Source organism: Camelus bactrianus, chromosome 27 (assembly GCF_048773025.1).
Source record: "Camelus bactrianus isolate YW-2024 breed Bactrian camel chromosome 27, ASM4877302v1, whole genome shotgun sequence".
NCBI lineage: Eukaryota > Metazoa > Chordata > Mammalia > Artiodactyla > Camelidae > Camelus > Camelus bactrianus.
In genome coordinates this window covers 27,344,022-27,358,483 of record NC_133565.1, presented here as the reverse complement: position 1 = coordinate 27,358,483, position 14,462 = coordinate 27,344,022, and the positions used below count along the sequence as shown (strand labels likewise).

At 44.9% G+C, this 14,462-nt stretch overlaps 1 protein-coding gene across 5 annotated transcripts in view; it reads left to right on the top strand.

Moving 5' to 3' along the window:
* The window catches only part of HOMER2 (homer scaffold protein 2), a 113,070-nt gene that overhangs the window by 88,903 nt on the left and 9,705 nt on the right, over positions 1–14,462 (top strand). For 3 of the 5 annotated variants that reach the window (XM_074354099.1, XM_074354098.1, XM_074354102.1), the window contains 5 exons: positions 4,137–4,229; positions 7,608–7,747; positions 10,324–10,480; positions 12,527–12,637; positions 13,346–13,426. In XM_074354099.1, the coding sequence (XP_074210200.1) occupies positions 4,137–4,229; positions 7,608–7,747; positions 10,324–10,480; positions 12,527–12,637; positions 13,346–13,426 (582 nt within the window). The remainder of the gene's footprint in view (positions 1–4,136; positions 4,230–7,607; positions 7,748–10,323; positions 10,481–12,526; positions 12,638–13,345; positions 13,427–14,462) is intronic. The other 2 variants (XM_074354100.1, XM_074354101.1) reach the window with 2 other exon arrangements.

Here is a 14,462-nt window from a genome sequence, read left to right as displayed (position 1 = left end):
AGGCTGATCCTTATCAGAGTTGGGCACCTTAGCTAAGGCAGCAGTTAAGCAGGTAAATCGTAGGGCACGGTAGTGTCCAGCACTGGCGTCAGATGGCCTGTGGTCAGTCCCAGTGTGACCTCGGCCAGTTACAAAATCCATCTGTGCCCCGTATTTGTGTCCTGACAGTAGTAACAGCACCTAGGGTAGCTGTGAGTGAATAGCGAGACTCTGTACTTTCTAAACCACTTGTCTTATCTCATCCCTAGGAGTCAAGAATACATGTCCCTTTTTCCCCTTTTTTGAGGTGTTCAAAGCTGTGATTGTTCACATGCATACCTTGGAGATATTATGGATTTGGTTCCAGACCACCACAATAAAGCACATATTGTAGTAAAGCAAGTCACACAAACTTTTTGGCTTCCTGGTGCACATAAAAGTTATGTTTACCCTCTACTGTAGTCTACTAAGTGTGCAATAGTAGCATTGTATCTAGAAAAAGCAATGTATATACCTTAATTAAAAAACACTTCATGGTTAAGAATTGCTCACCATCATCTGAGCCTTCAGCGAGTTGTAAAAGTGGCATCAAAGACCACTGATCGCCATATCAAATATAATAATAATGGAAAAGTTTGAAATATGGCGAGAATTACCAAAATGTGACACAGAGACATGAAGTGAGCAAATGCTTTTGGAAAAGTGGCACCAACAGACTTGCTCAATGCAGGGTTGCAGCCAGCCTCCAATTTGTCAAAAACACAGCATCTGTGAAACGTGATAAAATGAGGTATGCCTGTGTAATAGCACTGTCACCTTGAAGTCCTGGAAGGATGTGAGTCTTGACATATGTGTGACAGCTGTGCATTGTCTCTCTTTTGTAACTGAGAAGGACAGTTAAATGACGAAGCTGAGGAGAGCTGTAAAATCAGAGCCTGTCACCCAGACCCCTCTCTCCACATCTAATATTCTGTTCCTCATTCCTTATCTTTGCCTTAAAGGTTCCTATGGCCTGTTTTGAAGTTAGAGCTTTTATAAATAATTTTCTTTTAAAGAGGAAGTGAGCACAGTTCTATTTTACATTTTAAGGTAAGGACTTCTCTTTGCAAATGGAAAACCCAGTCAGTAAATATTTAGCAACTGCTCTGGGCAAGACCCTTGGCATTCCTGTTGGCATAAGGAAGTAATTGGATGGGGAGGAGGGTATAGCTCAAGTGATAGAGCGCATGCTTAGCATGCATGAGGTCCTGGGTTTAATCCCCATCTCTCCATTAAAAAATTAGTAATTAAATAAATGAGCCTAATTACCTACCCCCTCCGAAAATAAAATAAACTTTAAAAAATAATAAAATTTTAAAAAAGTAATTGGTTGGGTAGATGATCATGTGGAAATCAGAACTTGGCCCAAGTTCCGGTTTACGATTTACTAATCATGTGACCGTGGGCAAATTTTAACCTAAGACTCCATTTTCTTATCTGGAAACTATAAATAAGAGTTCCTGTCTTGCAGAGAGTGGTGAAGAGCAAACGAGAGAATGTGTATTAAGAAGCCATCACACTCCTTAACATGTAGATGTGGCTGTGCTGAGGGTCTAGGGGAAGAGGGTGGTAAGTTTCCCCGCACTCAAGGCAAACCTGGCGGATGCCTCAAGGAGCCACCATGAGGGGTGTCAGGGGACAAAGAGAGAAGGGCCCATTGGAACTGAAGGTTTGTGCTCTGGGCTAAGAGTCTCCAAGAGTTGAGCTAAGGTTTTCCCCATTTGGGGACATTTAGGGTCAGGTAGGAGGAGAAAGACAGAATGGAGGCCCCAAGCTCTGTCCAGGAGTGACTTGTTCTGTCAAAGCCTGGCAGGGCTTTGCTTAGTGACGTGTTGGCCCCTGTCTCCTGCTACCCAGCTCTGGGCCTCTGTCTGATACTTGCACAGTGCACATGCCCCAGCCCCTGGCTCGGTACACAGCCCAGTTCACGGTGAAAAAGTGCTTGTTCGCTGAAGGAGTGAGTGGGGCTCAGACCATGTTTGTTGACTGAGTAAGCATGACCCTGGCCCATGATGTTTCCAATCTAGTTTATAAGCAACTTTGAGTAGGACCCATGGGAGAAAGAAACCCTGACAGGGGCAAGAAGGATCTGTAAAAAAACAGTGCATTTGGTTTGGAAGCCTGGTAAAGATTGGGATGCCTGTGGGGAAGGAGCTGGCCCCTCCCTTCCTGAGCACAGCAGTGGCAGACTTCCTTAGCAGAGGTGTCTGTTGAAAACCTCATGTACTATTGTTTTCTTCAAATGAGATTTGACTTTTAATTGATACCGGGCACAAAGCTGTTTAAGATAATACCTTTTAAGAGTTGCATCTTTTAATGTCTTGTTTTGTTTGTTTTTTAATTGAAGTATAGTTGATTTACAGCATTGTGTTCGTTTCAGGTGTACAGCAAATGTCTTAATAAGGTCAATAGGCCTTTATGGTGCCTGCATAGAATCTCTTCTGGGGTAGTGTTCATATTTCAAGTGATGCTCTACCTCGCTCCTAAGTTTATCCAATCAGGGGTGCTTAGGAAGCAGAATGATGAGGCAGAATGTTCCCAGGTACTTACCAACAGTCCTTCCTAGGTACTTAAGTTCGGCCTGTACTTTGACGTGATTTTTTTTTTTTCAAATGGGTGGAGGTGTGCAAATCTGGTACCCAGAGCTCATTCATTCATGGGACAAACTTATTTGTGCCTGCTTTCTGCTGGGTGTCAGGAGGAGGGTGCAGAGAGGAAAAGCACAGACCCTGCCATCAAGGAGTTCATGACATCTTGTTTTTATTCACGGGGCCCCTGCAAAGGAAAGGGGATGCTTTGTCCATCCCTGCTGGACCTCACACCTTTTAGACAACAGGTAATGTGATTTTTCTCTGACAGCTCTGGTTTGGTTAAACGAAACCCTGTAGCTGTGGCTTTATTTACAGGCCTGCAGGAGCAACACCAGCCAGAGCACTGCAAGGCTGACCTTTTCTGCTTCTGCTGGAGTGCTTGGTTCACCAGCAGCTGTCACCCTGCAGGGTTTCCCAAAGCAGATGACTCCTGTTGGCTTTGTGAACCTCTCAGAGGGTGGCCTAGGCTCAGAAATTGACTTCTCAGCAAAAGCCACAGAATTGTCAGTAGCCTTGCCACTTGCTAGCTTTCCTTGTTTCTCAGCAACCATGTTTGGCTTTCTCTTGCCGTGTGATGTCAGCTACCACAGAATGTTCTCTGTTCAAACGATGTATTTGCTAATTAAAATCAGCTGCCTTGTCAGTGACTATAAAGCAAGTGATTGATATGATTACCCTGGGATTTTAAGAATTTTTTAATTAAGAAAATATTAAAACATTTTTTAAAGCAGAGAGAGCAACAGTATAACAAATACCCATGCACACATCACGTAGATTTAATAGCGAACACTTTGCGGCATTTATTCATCGGTTTTATTATTGTTGAAGTGCCTTAAAGTAAATTGTGAACATCAAAACATTTCACGTCTAAATACTTCGGTATTTATGCCCAAATAATGACATTCTCCAGTATAACCACAATATTGTCAGCACTTCTAACAAAATGAATAGTAAGTACTTGATGTCATTTTACCCAGTCTGTGTTCACATGACCCTCGTTGTTGCCCTAAAGTCTTTCATAGTTGGTCTTTTCAAAACAGGATTCAGTCCTAGGCTACACGTTACATTTTGCTATTTTATGTCTCAGTCTTTTAAAATCTAGGACAGTTTTTTCTCCCCAGCTTGTTGGATGTTTTTGTATTTCATGACACTGACTTGTAAGCATTCTTGGATCTTTTGATAGGGATTATGAAGTTTTTCGTGGATTCCTTGTGTGCTACAGCTAAATTCCTTGTGTTGCATTTGTATTAGGTCCTGTTTACCAGAGGCGTGTGTTTTTAACATTTTGTCATTAAAATAGCTTCAGTAGCTTAGAAATTCACTCAGATCTGACCTTGGCCAATAGGATTTTTTTTTTTTTTTGAAAAAGCATTCCTTATGTTCATTTCTTTTTAATCTCAAAATTCTTCCTCTGAATTTATACAGAACTTATTGGCTTAAAATGCATGCAAAGTAATAAAGATGGGTTCTGCATATCAGCTGTGTATGAGGTTAAGGAAAATCTTGATAAATCTTCTTCATGTTCAGTTTGCAGAGAAATTCCAGGAGGTAAAAGAAGCTGCCAGATTAGCCAGAGACAAGTCCCAGGAGAAAATTGAGACCTCGAGTAATCATTCCCAAGTAAGTCATTTGTCCATAAAAAAAATGAGTGTGATCAGCAATTGAGTCTCTTTGTTCCTTGTCACTTTTGACAAGAAACAGGAAATTTTTGCAGTAGGGCGTTTTGTAGGCTTTTTAAGCTATTAGCCTGCTCACAGTGAGATGGACGTGACATGTTTTTATGAGACTCTTGAATTTTTCAGGATGTGGTGATGTATTTTGGATGGAAAACATTTGATGAGATTAGAGTTAATACATGTCCCTGGTCTGAGACGTTCTCTGGTCACTGTTTAAATACAAATGCCAAGGCAGTATGTTTTCTTTCTGTACTGAGTGGTGAGGTCTGCATGAAGGATGCTTGTGGACAAATGCAGGTACCCTTGCCCATGACAGAGAAAACTTGATCAATGCCAGAGTGTCCTCATCTGTCTCCTTATTTTAACAAAAATCAGGTGGGAGGTGGTATTCCAACAGCTCTGGTTTAGCCAAAGGAAATGTAGCTTTGCCAGGAACTGAGTAATCCAACTACTTAAAAGTGTGATAATTGACTAGGAGGGACTTATTTTAAACTGAAATAAAAATACCTGCATTCCTGATGTCTTGATTGGTGCATGCAGTGGTAGGCAGAAGCCTTGACCTAGTGACAGAGTTATATGTAGAGAGACAGGAAGAGGGAGACATGAGGAGCAGGGATCTGGGGTCAGGAATAAACATGACGTGATAGTAGGAATCTTCCTGGCTGGGCATGAGGTGTGCTATGGGAGGAACAGAGATGTCCTTGGAGGTACTGTGAAAGGCCTGGAATTCTTCATTGGTGGATCATTTATTATTTGTTAGTGTTTTAGTTAATTATTTATTATGGGATATTTGGAAGACATTGGAGACATTTTATGGATACTGATGAGGACTTGGTATGAGGGTTGCGTGAAGGTGGTGAAAAAGTCAGGGAGCAGCTGAGATCCGGAAGATGAACGAGGAGGCGTTGGGTGGAGAATGGGAGGCCAGGAAGGGATGGATGTTGGGCAGCTGGGTGGGAAGAGACCCAGGAGGCATGGGTATCCTGAGTGGTCAAGGTCAACACGCTAGACTTGACGGTCAGCAGTAGCTGAAGCTGAATCATATGAAAGATGTCCCTATGGATTTATGGAAATGAATTTTATTAGACTTCAGGTGGACAGGAACTTTCCTGAATCTTTATAAATAATCTTTAATATCATCTAAATGATACTGTTAATTTAGTACACTAATTATTGTACTGAGTAATCCCTGAGGGTCCATAAAATTGGGCACTTGAAATGGTCCATGGTCTATGGAGTTTCTAATATACCATCTTTTTCTGAATACCACATATTATAGTGATATCTTTAATATCTCAATTTCTTTATTTAAGGTTTTTGTTTTAATATTTATTTCCTCCCCAAAAGTATTTTAAACTTTAAAAAATCGTGTATACCCAGAAGTTGATATTTTACATATATGTATATTAATTACATATAACTGGCTTTTTGTCTCTCAGCTTTTAGTTCTTCTTTATCCTCCCTGATGTTTCCCCAAATATAGAGATCATTGTACATTTTTTTCTTTTATTAGAAATCGTACAGTTGCTTGGCTTTTTGAATCTCTTAGAGAATGAATATTTTGACCGAGCTTTCCAAATACTTAAAGATTTTAAACAATCTGATTACAAAAACATTTAATGTGGGTTTTTTCCAACTATAAAAGCAATACAAATTTATTGCAGAAATAAAAAATATGCCATCTATAAAGGAGGGAATAAGAATCACCTATTTTCTTACCAAAGATATTTTATTAATATTTTGGTATGTTTCTTCCTTATAAATGTAGTTTTCCAGTATATTTTTATGTTATTCTTTTTAACTTTTTTTTTAAGCTTATATGTGTTGTGATTATTTCCTCGTGTTTTCAAATATCCTTTTTCAAAACTATCTTAATGGCTAGATAGTGTTCCAGTGTTTGTATCAGAACTTATTCCATTAAACTCCTATAATTTGGGACATCTGTGTTGGTCCTCATTTTTCATTAATGACATCACAGATAACACTGTGATAAACATTTTTGCACACCTTTTGTGCACGTGATGGTTTCTGCAGGATAAATTCTTGAAATGGAACTATTGGGTTAAAGGTAGGGACGTTTTAAAAGCTTTTGATGCATACTGCAAACATCCCTACAGAAATGTACAATTCCGGCTCCCACCAGCAGTGAAATGAGAGCGATTTTTCCTCCCACACCATTACCAACAAAGCTTTGTTGAATTTGACAGAAGAAAAATGTATTTTATTGGCTTTTTTCATATTGTATTTCTTTTACCAGTGAGATTAAATTTTCTTGTTTACGGATTTTATGCATTTCTTCTTCTGTAAATGTCAATTGCATATTCTTTCCCCTTTTTGGTGTTGATTTCCAAGAACTTTATTTTTTAATGAGGATAGTTTTGAACATATACAAAACTCGGCAGAATTGTATAAATGAATCCCTGTGGACCCATAGATAAGCTTTAACAAGTAGGAATTTGCCAATTGTTTATCTCTGTCCCCCTGTCCCTCCCCTTTATTTTAAAGCAAATCCTAGATATCTTATCATTTCATCCATAAATATTTCAATGTGTAGTTCTAAAACATGGGGACTGTAAGAGTTTTTTTTTAATATAGGAAAGATACTAGCATTTTATTTTTAGTGCCTGCTGCAAATATTTTCTCCATGTTGTTTACATTCTAATATAGTTTATGGCATTTTTTTTGCAATGTAGAAATTTAGTCATACATCACTCACTTCATGATTCCTTTCCTTGCCTTTCTGCTTATTGGAGGCTAAGTAAGATCTTTCTAAGATTTTATTCCAGACCAGATGAGATTTCACCTCCATGTGAAATTACAGAAGACGTTTCAGAGTATTCATAACAATTCTAATGGTAATGGAGACAGCAGACATTCATATCTGATTCCTTTTTTCTTTTTAATGATTGTGTTGATCTCTCTGTGGCCCCAGGAATTTTAAGTTGTCTCAGCTTCTTATACATTTTCTCTGTCCTCATTCACTATTTCTTATTATACAGCCCTCCTCCCCTTTTAACCTATGGCTTCTGTCCTGTGTTGTTTGAGACCAAGGATCCTCGTGTATTTGGTTTATCTGTAAAGTTTGAGTGAAAAGGCTCTGATTAACAGCCCCAGGTGCTGCCTTGTGAGTAAAATGCTCAGACTTTCTGAACTCCTCATGGACTCTCCGGAGATATGGTTATTGGTCTTTGGACTTGTTAGTCTTTGCTGTGTTCTGGTTGGATGCGCTGGTCCTCCCACACTCGTAAACACACAGTTCTTCATTGTGCCTGATTTGCTGTGGCGACAAGCAATAACGTGTGAAGGTAATCACTTTGGCCAGGAATCTGGGTGTGAAACCCCATCTTCTACTCAGGCGTCCAGTGTCAACGGGACGGATGATGAAAAGGCTTCCTGTGCGGGTCCTGCCGACACACATCTCAAGTCCGAGAACGACAAGCTGAAGATCGCTCTGACACAGAGGTGAGGGTGTTAGAATCCCGATGATGCCATCAGTTTTAGTGCTTCCCTGCAGCCTTGCCTGCTGGGCAAGGTTTCAGGAAACTGAGAGAGGAGACTGGGTCCTGCTCGGAGCACCCAGTCTTGTCTCCTGGCCAAAGGAAGACTTGCTGCCTTCATGTCTGAGCTCTGTCCACATCAGCATCAGTGTTTGTGAGTGTGTGTGTGTGTGTGTGTGAAAGAGAGGTGTGTCCCTGTGCTTGTGTTTTGTTTTCTGAGAAGCCAAATTTATCATTTATTCGTATACAAGATTGAGTTTTCTTGAATTTCTTGAATATTTTCTTGAATATCCAAGAAAAACATATAGACACCTAAGAAACTATTAAAAAATAATATAAAAATCTCACAAAAATCAATAGCTTTTCTATGTACAAACAGATATCACATAGAATACATATTTAAAGGAGAGATTTCCTTTACAGTATGAAGTAGAACCATAAAATACATAGGAATAAGCAAGAAGTGTATAAAGAAAGCTCAAGTGATTTTTGAGGGCCATAAATGAATAATTTAACAAATAAAGTTTATTGGGATGTGATAGGAACCCTTGATATTTTAAAAAGTATCAACTTCCCTTGAATTGGTCTATAAATGTAACACAGTTGCCATAATGACACCAAGAAGATTTTAATTTTTAATGACTATCCAGGCTGTGCTTGGTTTTTGGATCTTGAGAATGTGGCCCATCTCCCAAAGATTGGACTGGACCTCATGGCGCCCTCAGAGCTGCTGTCCTTTGGGGAAATTCTGCTCACCTGGCAGGGAACATGGCCGGCTTCCCCTAGTCTCTCTGTGGCTGAGAAGCTGCTTTCCTCAGAGTGGCCCCATTTAAGAGCTCTGTCATATTAATTCCCCCATTTACAGATAAGGAAACCGAGTCCCAGGTGGTAAAGTGAGGCCCTGCCCAAGGTCACACAGCAGGTAAATTTTCCACCACCCCACACTGCCTGCCTTTACTCAAGGCTGCAGTTGCAGTCTCTTTAGGAACCTTCCCAGAGGCAGCCAGTCACACTGCACAGCTGGAGACACCGAACGGTTGGCACCCACCTCGGCAACCCAGCAAGCCTGATCAGTGCTTGGAGCTTAACTCCTGTGATCTGAACTAGGAATTCCAGAAAGAACACGGGACCCTTAGATCCAGCCACCTTCTTTGGTCTGTGGGTTTTGTCAGGTGCTTCAAAGGACAAAACTGTGACCAGTCTCTTTTCTTACTCATCAGGCGATTTTGAGGACTATTTTAGGTTGTTTAAGTCCCAGTGGGTTGCCTGGATGAAAACCTTTCACCCCTAAAAATAAATGTTTTAAAATCCTAGTTTAATAGACAAGTGAATTAACAGGAGTGGGTGTGAAGCCATTTCCCTAAACCAGCTCAACTTCCCAGTCATCAAATTAATGAAAATTAATTTCATGAGATTAACCAGATAATAATATTTTACCATGTTTTCAGTCTGTGGTGTTTGAAACCAAAAGTATTTTCCAGTCGCATTCCTAGGACCTTGAGGTGTATGAAAGATAACACAGATCATTCATATGCAGTTGTATTTACTTTAAAAATTTTTAAAAAGAAGAAGTCCTTAGAGAGCTCTCCTGAGCCAGGCAGCATTGATTAGAAGCCAGAAACTTTGTGATGGGCTTGTCACCTGCAGCTCTGCCCTGTCACCTCAGGTCCCAGCACCACAGATATGTGGGCTCCAAAGCAAGGAAACAGAAGGAATGTTGAAATGGAACAGCAGCTGAGGGGAACCTGATGATTCCAGTTTGTTTTTTGAAACTTCGCTTTGATCACAGAGGATCAAATATTATCATGGGGTTTTGTGGTGACGTGGAGGCGTCCCTCAGACCTGTGGTGGTGGCTCACCCCTGAGGTGACATGGGGCCAGCTGGGGCTCCCTCATACACACTGTGGTCAGAAACCCAGTTCAGGATTCCCAGCCACCATCTCCTGTGTCCTTGCGTCCCTGGCTGTCAAATCTGGCTTCCCTGAAAGGCTGGGGAGGCGCAAGTCACAGTGGGGCGGTTATCACCTGGAGCCAGGCTGTCTGCTTGTTTAAACCTGGGTCATTGGGCTCCAGGGGGAGGTGCTGGGGGCTTGTTGAAAGGATCTGTGGCTTCTTTGAGAATCTCAGTGGGCCCGTGGTCCACCCCAGCACCTTGGAACCTCCATCCCCAAGGCTCCTTTCAGCAAGGAACCCGACATGGGACATGGGAGAGCCGCCCACAGCCAGGGGTCAGTAGGAAGCAGGAAGGGAGGTCTCCACCACAGTCTGTGGCTTCCTTCTTAGTTCCTTCCATCTCTTCCTTCTCTGAGAATTCTGTTCCCTTCTAAAGCGACGCCTTGAGAAAATAGCCCAGCAAGGCAACATGTTCCCACTCAGGAGAGGCGCCAGGCCCTCTTGGCACGTGGTCCTCACTGCCAGCTCGCCAGTGGGAGAGGGTGCGGCCACCAGGGACGTACTGAGGGGGTGGCTGGGTCCCCCTCCCCTGGGCAGCGGGGTGGACAGTGTCCACCATCCCGGCCGCCGCTGTCCCCTGCCCCGCAGTGCTGCCAATGTGAAGAAATGGGAGATCGAGCTGCAGACCCTGCGGGAGAGCAATGCCCGGCTGACCGCAGCGCTGCAGGAGTCGGCGGCCAGCGTGGAGCAGTGGAAGAGGCAATTCTCCATCTGCCGGGACGAGAACGACCGGCTCCGAAACAAGGTGAGCGCGGGCAGGGGTGTCGAGGGGACAGCAGCCACAGGAGGGAGGACCCGGGCCGCCACTTCCTCTCCATTCCCACCCCCGCCTCCCACGTGGCCCTCATCCCACGGGCAGGAGGGAGACTCGCTGCCTCTCCCTGGGCGCCCCCTCCATCTCCCCACCTTCCTTGGTGGGAATAGAGCCATGTAAAGAGCTGATTTATGACTTTTATTGAACCAAGTTTTATAATTCCTATTGCAGAGGAGAAGACAAATCAATGGGAGGTTCCGGCTTTGTCTCTCGCCAGGAGCACCCTCTGATGCTCTCTGTGGGCTGGCCTTTTGTGGGCGGCCTCCCTTGGCATTTTCTGTGGTTCAGTGATCTTTGGTGGAGAAAAGGGACCCAGAGGGGGAGTGGGGAAAACAGATTCAGGAAATGGGAGCTCAGAAACCCTGCTTCCATGCAACTTGTTCTTTCTTAAAAAAAAAAAACAAACAAACTGTGAGTTTGAAAATGAGGAAAGGAATACGGCCCTTCACATGGGAGGTGGGTGGATGCTGATCACTGTCCTGCCCTCTACCCTGGGACCTTGATGCCCAAGCATTCCAGTTTTTTCAGCATTCGCCTGTACCCTTCCCTGTCATTAGTCACTCACTCTCTGCATTTGGGCTGAGTTGATGAGGTAGCTTTTGGGGTGGCCAGAGTATCCCCAGTTGAGGTCCTGGAGTTGCTGTGCTGTTTCGATGGTCAGCACATTTATCCCACAGTCGGTGAGCACAGTCTGCTTTGTAAGTGCAGGATTTTAGGGAATGTGTCACGTTGAGATTGGTGCTCGCTCACCTTGCCTCCCGGCTATAACCTGCCCACCTGTCCTGGGTGGAGCCACTGGAAACCACTCCCCTGCTTCATGTCTTACTTCCACGCGGGTGGCACATAAAACTGTCTCGTGTCATTTTTTCAGAAAGTGCTGACTCCACATTTTCCATCCAGTACCTGGCTGATCTGCCTGCCAGGGGGATCGATCGCCCTTTCTTTCTCCAACCAGAGAGCTGAGTTTCTTGCTTTGTGTCTTGAATGTAAGAACCAAAGAGCAGTTGGGGGGAGCCAAGGAAGTGCATCTCCTAGAACTTGCTCCCTGAGAGAAGTGGCAGGCTCTTTGGACAGGAAGCACTGGGAACTTGATTTCCAGGGCGGGAGGTAGGAGGTGGTGGGATCTCCAGCAGCTCCTGTGGCTGAGGGTTGGTGCAGGTCACCTCTGAGAATTGTCCTCGTGGCGACCACCCAGCGCCCCTCACCCCGAGGACTGCTGCTGCCTGCTTGTGGGGACCTACACACTGGTGCTCTCGTGTTTCTTTTTGGTTCCGCTCCTACCGTCCGCTCTGCACCCACATGTCAGACAGCAGTGCCAAGGTTTTCAGGCCTTTGCGCCCTTTCTAGGGGGGTCAGGCTTGGGAAGGAGAGAAAGATGCACTCTGGGGATTTGCCAAGTCAGCCTGCACTTGTCGTCTCTCCAGGAAGAGGCCCCCAGGCCAGGCCTCCTCTGCATGCATCAGTGGAGAGAGGTCATCTTCATTTAAAACATTTGAAATGTCATCACACCTCATTTGGTGGCCACTGTTCCACAGGGTTGCTCAGTTCCCTCCCCTGCTGGCTTAAACCCTCGAGATGCAACAGAGTCATTCGGGGCATGATTAAAATGCTGCGAAAAATCACCCTGGGAAGAAGCAGATAGATTCATGGGACATCTGGCCCTGACTTGTGACGGATCCTTAAAGGAAACCTAAAGCTACTGTCCTGTGGCCGTGCAAGAAAACCAGAAGCCCAGAGCATCCTGAAGCCTGGTTTTGTAACATATCTGACCCTGTTGGTATCAAGTAGGGCACCCCGTGCCAGCCGGGGCAGACAGCCCGGGGGGAGCCCCATGGAGTTTGTGCGTGGCCACAAGGAAAAATTTACAAGTGGGTTGGTTTATGGTTCATTCTGAAAGAAGGCATCAACAGAGCTGTGGTGATCTTTTCTTTGGTGACTAGACTGGCATTCATGCGTTAATGTGATATTTGTTAAAAGATTGACGAGCTGGAAGAGCAGTGCAGTGAGATAAACAGAGAGAAGGAGAAGAACACTCAGCTGAAGAGAAGAATTGAGGAGCTGGAGTCAGAACTCCGGGAAAAGGAGACGGTGAGTCACGGGGCTCTGAGCGGTGCTGCTCACGTGTCCTGGGCCTCGGAGGGTGATCTCCACCCTAGGACACAGCAAGAGGCTATGGGGCATGTGAGTGGCCCTGGAAGCTGCCTGGACATCAGCACAAAGACAGAGCCAAGAGTCACTCCCAGGTACAGATAGTCCAGAGCAAAGGACAGGCCATCGCCCTCTGCAATCTCCCCGTTGTACTTACTATATAGTCAGTCACTCACATCCTAGAGGGAGTTGAACATTAACAAAACACCCAGAAACTTTCATAGATGATCTCTCATCAGAAGGTGCATTCTGCTGTCAAGTTAATGCAGCAAGACCCCCCTGCCCCCTCCAGTTATACGGTCATTTACTTTCTGGGGAACAGGACAGCTAAGTACACGGAGGCTAGAGACCATGGGCAAGTTACCAGCCCTCTCTCAGCCTCCGTTCCCCGTCTACAAAACAGGAGTCATAAGAATACCTACTTCTCGTGGTGGTGTACGGACTTTGGGCATTAGTGCACATAACACACTCAGCCTTTAGAATTACCTGATGTGTGTTAAGTACTAGCGTCATCACCATTATTATTTATGCAGACAACACAGATTCCAAAAGCTGCTTCCATCACTGTATGCAGGACTTGGAGATCTTTAAGAGTACATTGTATCTGACTTGCTTTCACATTCTTTTTCAAATTTCTGTCTCCTGAAGGAGTTGAAAGACCTCCGAAAACAAAGTGAAATCATACCTCAGCTCATGTCAGAGTGTGAATACGTCTCTGAGAAGTTAGAGGTAAGGGCGGGGAGCACGCCCACCTTGGCATCCATGGTGTTACCCGTTTCTCGGAGGCCTCTCCCTTTCACGCCTTGCTTGGTAAAGGAGAGGGACTTTGTATTCCCGAAAAGCCGAGCTAACTTTGTGCCGGAGGCCGCTCTGCCCCTGGGTGCAGACTTGGCAGTGTTTGTCTTTTGGTTTTTCCACTTAAGGTGTCCTATACGTAACCATAGTGTTGGTGACTATTTCCCACCCACAAAGTGGAGGAGTGAGCAGCAGGGGACGGAAGGGAGGGCTGAGAGCATGAGACCCAGGGCTGTGCCACCTCCCCAGCGAGTGATCTTGGACATGACCTTGGGCAGGCCCTGCTCTCTGGCCTCAGATTTCTGATCCACAGAAGGAGCATTTCCATGTCTTTTCACCTCTAAGGGTCCCCTCTCTTCAAGAGCACTTTGTTCAGGCACACAAAGTAACAGGTTCCTGTGCACATGTTCAGAAAGTCTCACTTTATATCCGTAAGAGGGAAGCTCTTATTTGCTGTGAAGAGTGCAGGGCCTAAGCTTCACGTAAGGACTCACAGTGGTCCTGCCACTGGGAGCTTGAATGTTTCCATGGCAACACCACGGGACAGATGGTGCATAGACCCACTGTCCCTGTGTCTGGCATGGCCAGTCCTCCCTCACTGACGGCCAGAGACTGGCCTGGGGCCAAGGAGGCCTCACCTTCTCAGTGGAACCCGGGGAAACAAGTCAGTCTCCCATTTGTGCTGCTTCTCTGTCTCTCTGAATGGAACTCAAAGGGGGCCTCTGCTGACCACCCTGAGCCTGGGGCACTTTGTGAAAGCGTCAGTTAACATCAGGCTCCCTTGGGCAGGTTGCCCAGTTAAGCGTTCTGTGTGGGGACATCGCTTTTCAGGCCAGATGTTGGCTGGGCAGCCGCCTTTTGGCACCTCTGCCGGAGGACAGCAGGACAGGAGGGGCCCACACTTGATGCCAGGGTGACAAACACCTCCAGGGCTCCAAGGAGGCAGGCCCGCAGGGGAACAGGCAGTCTG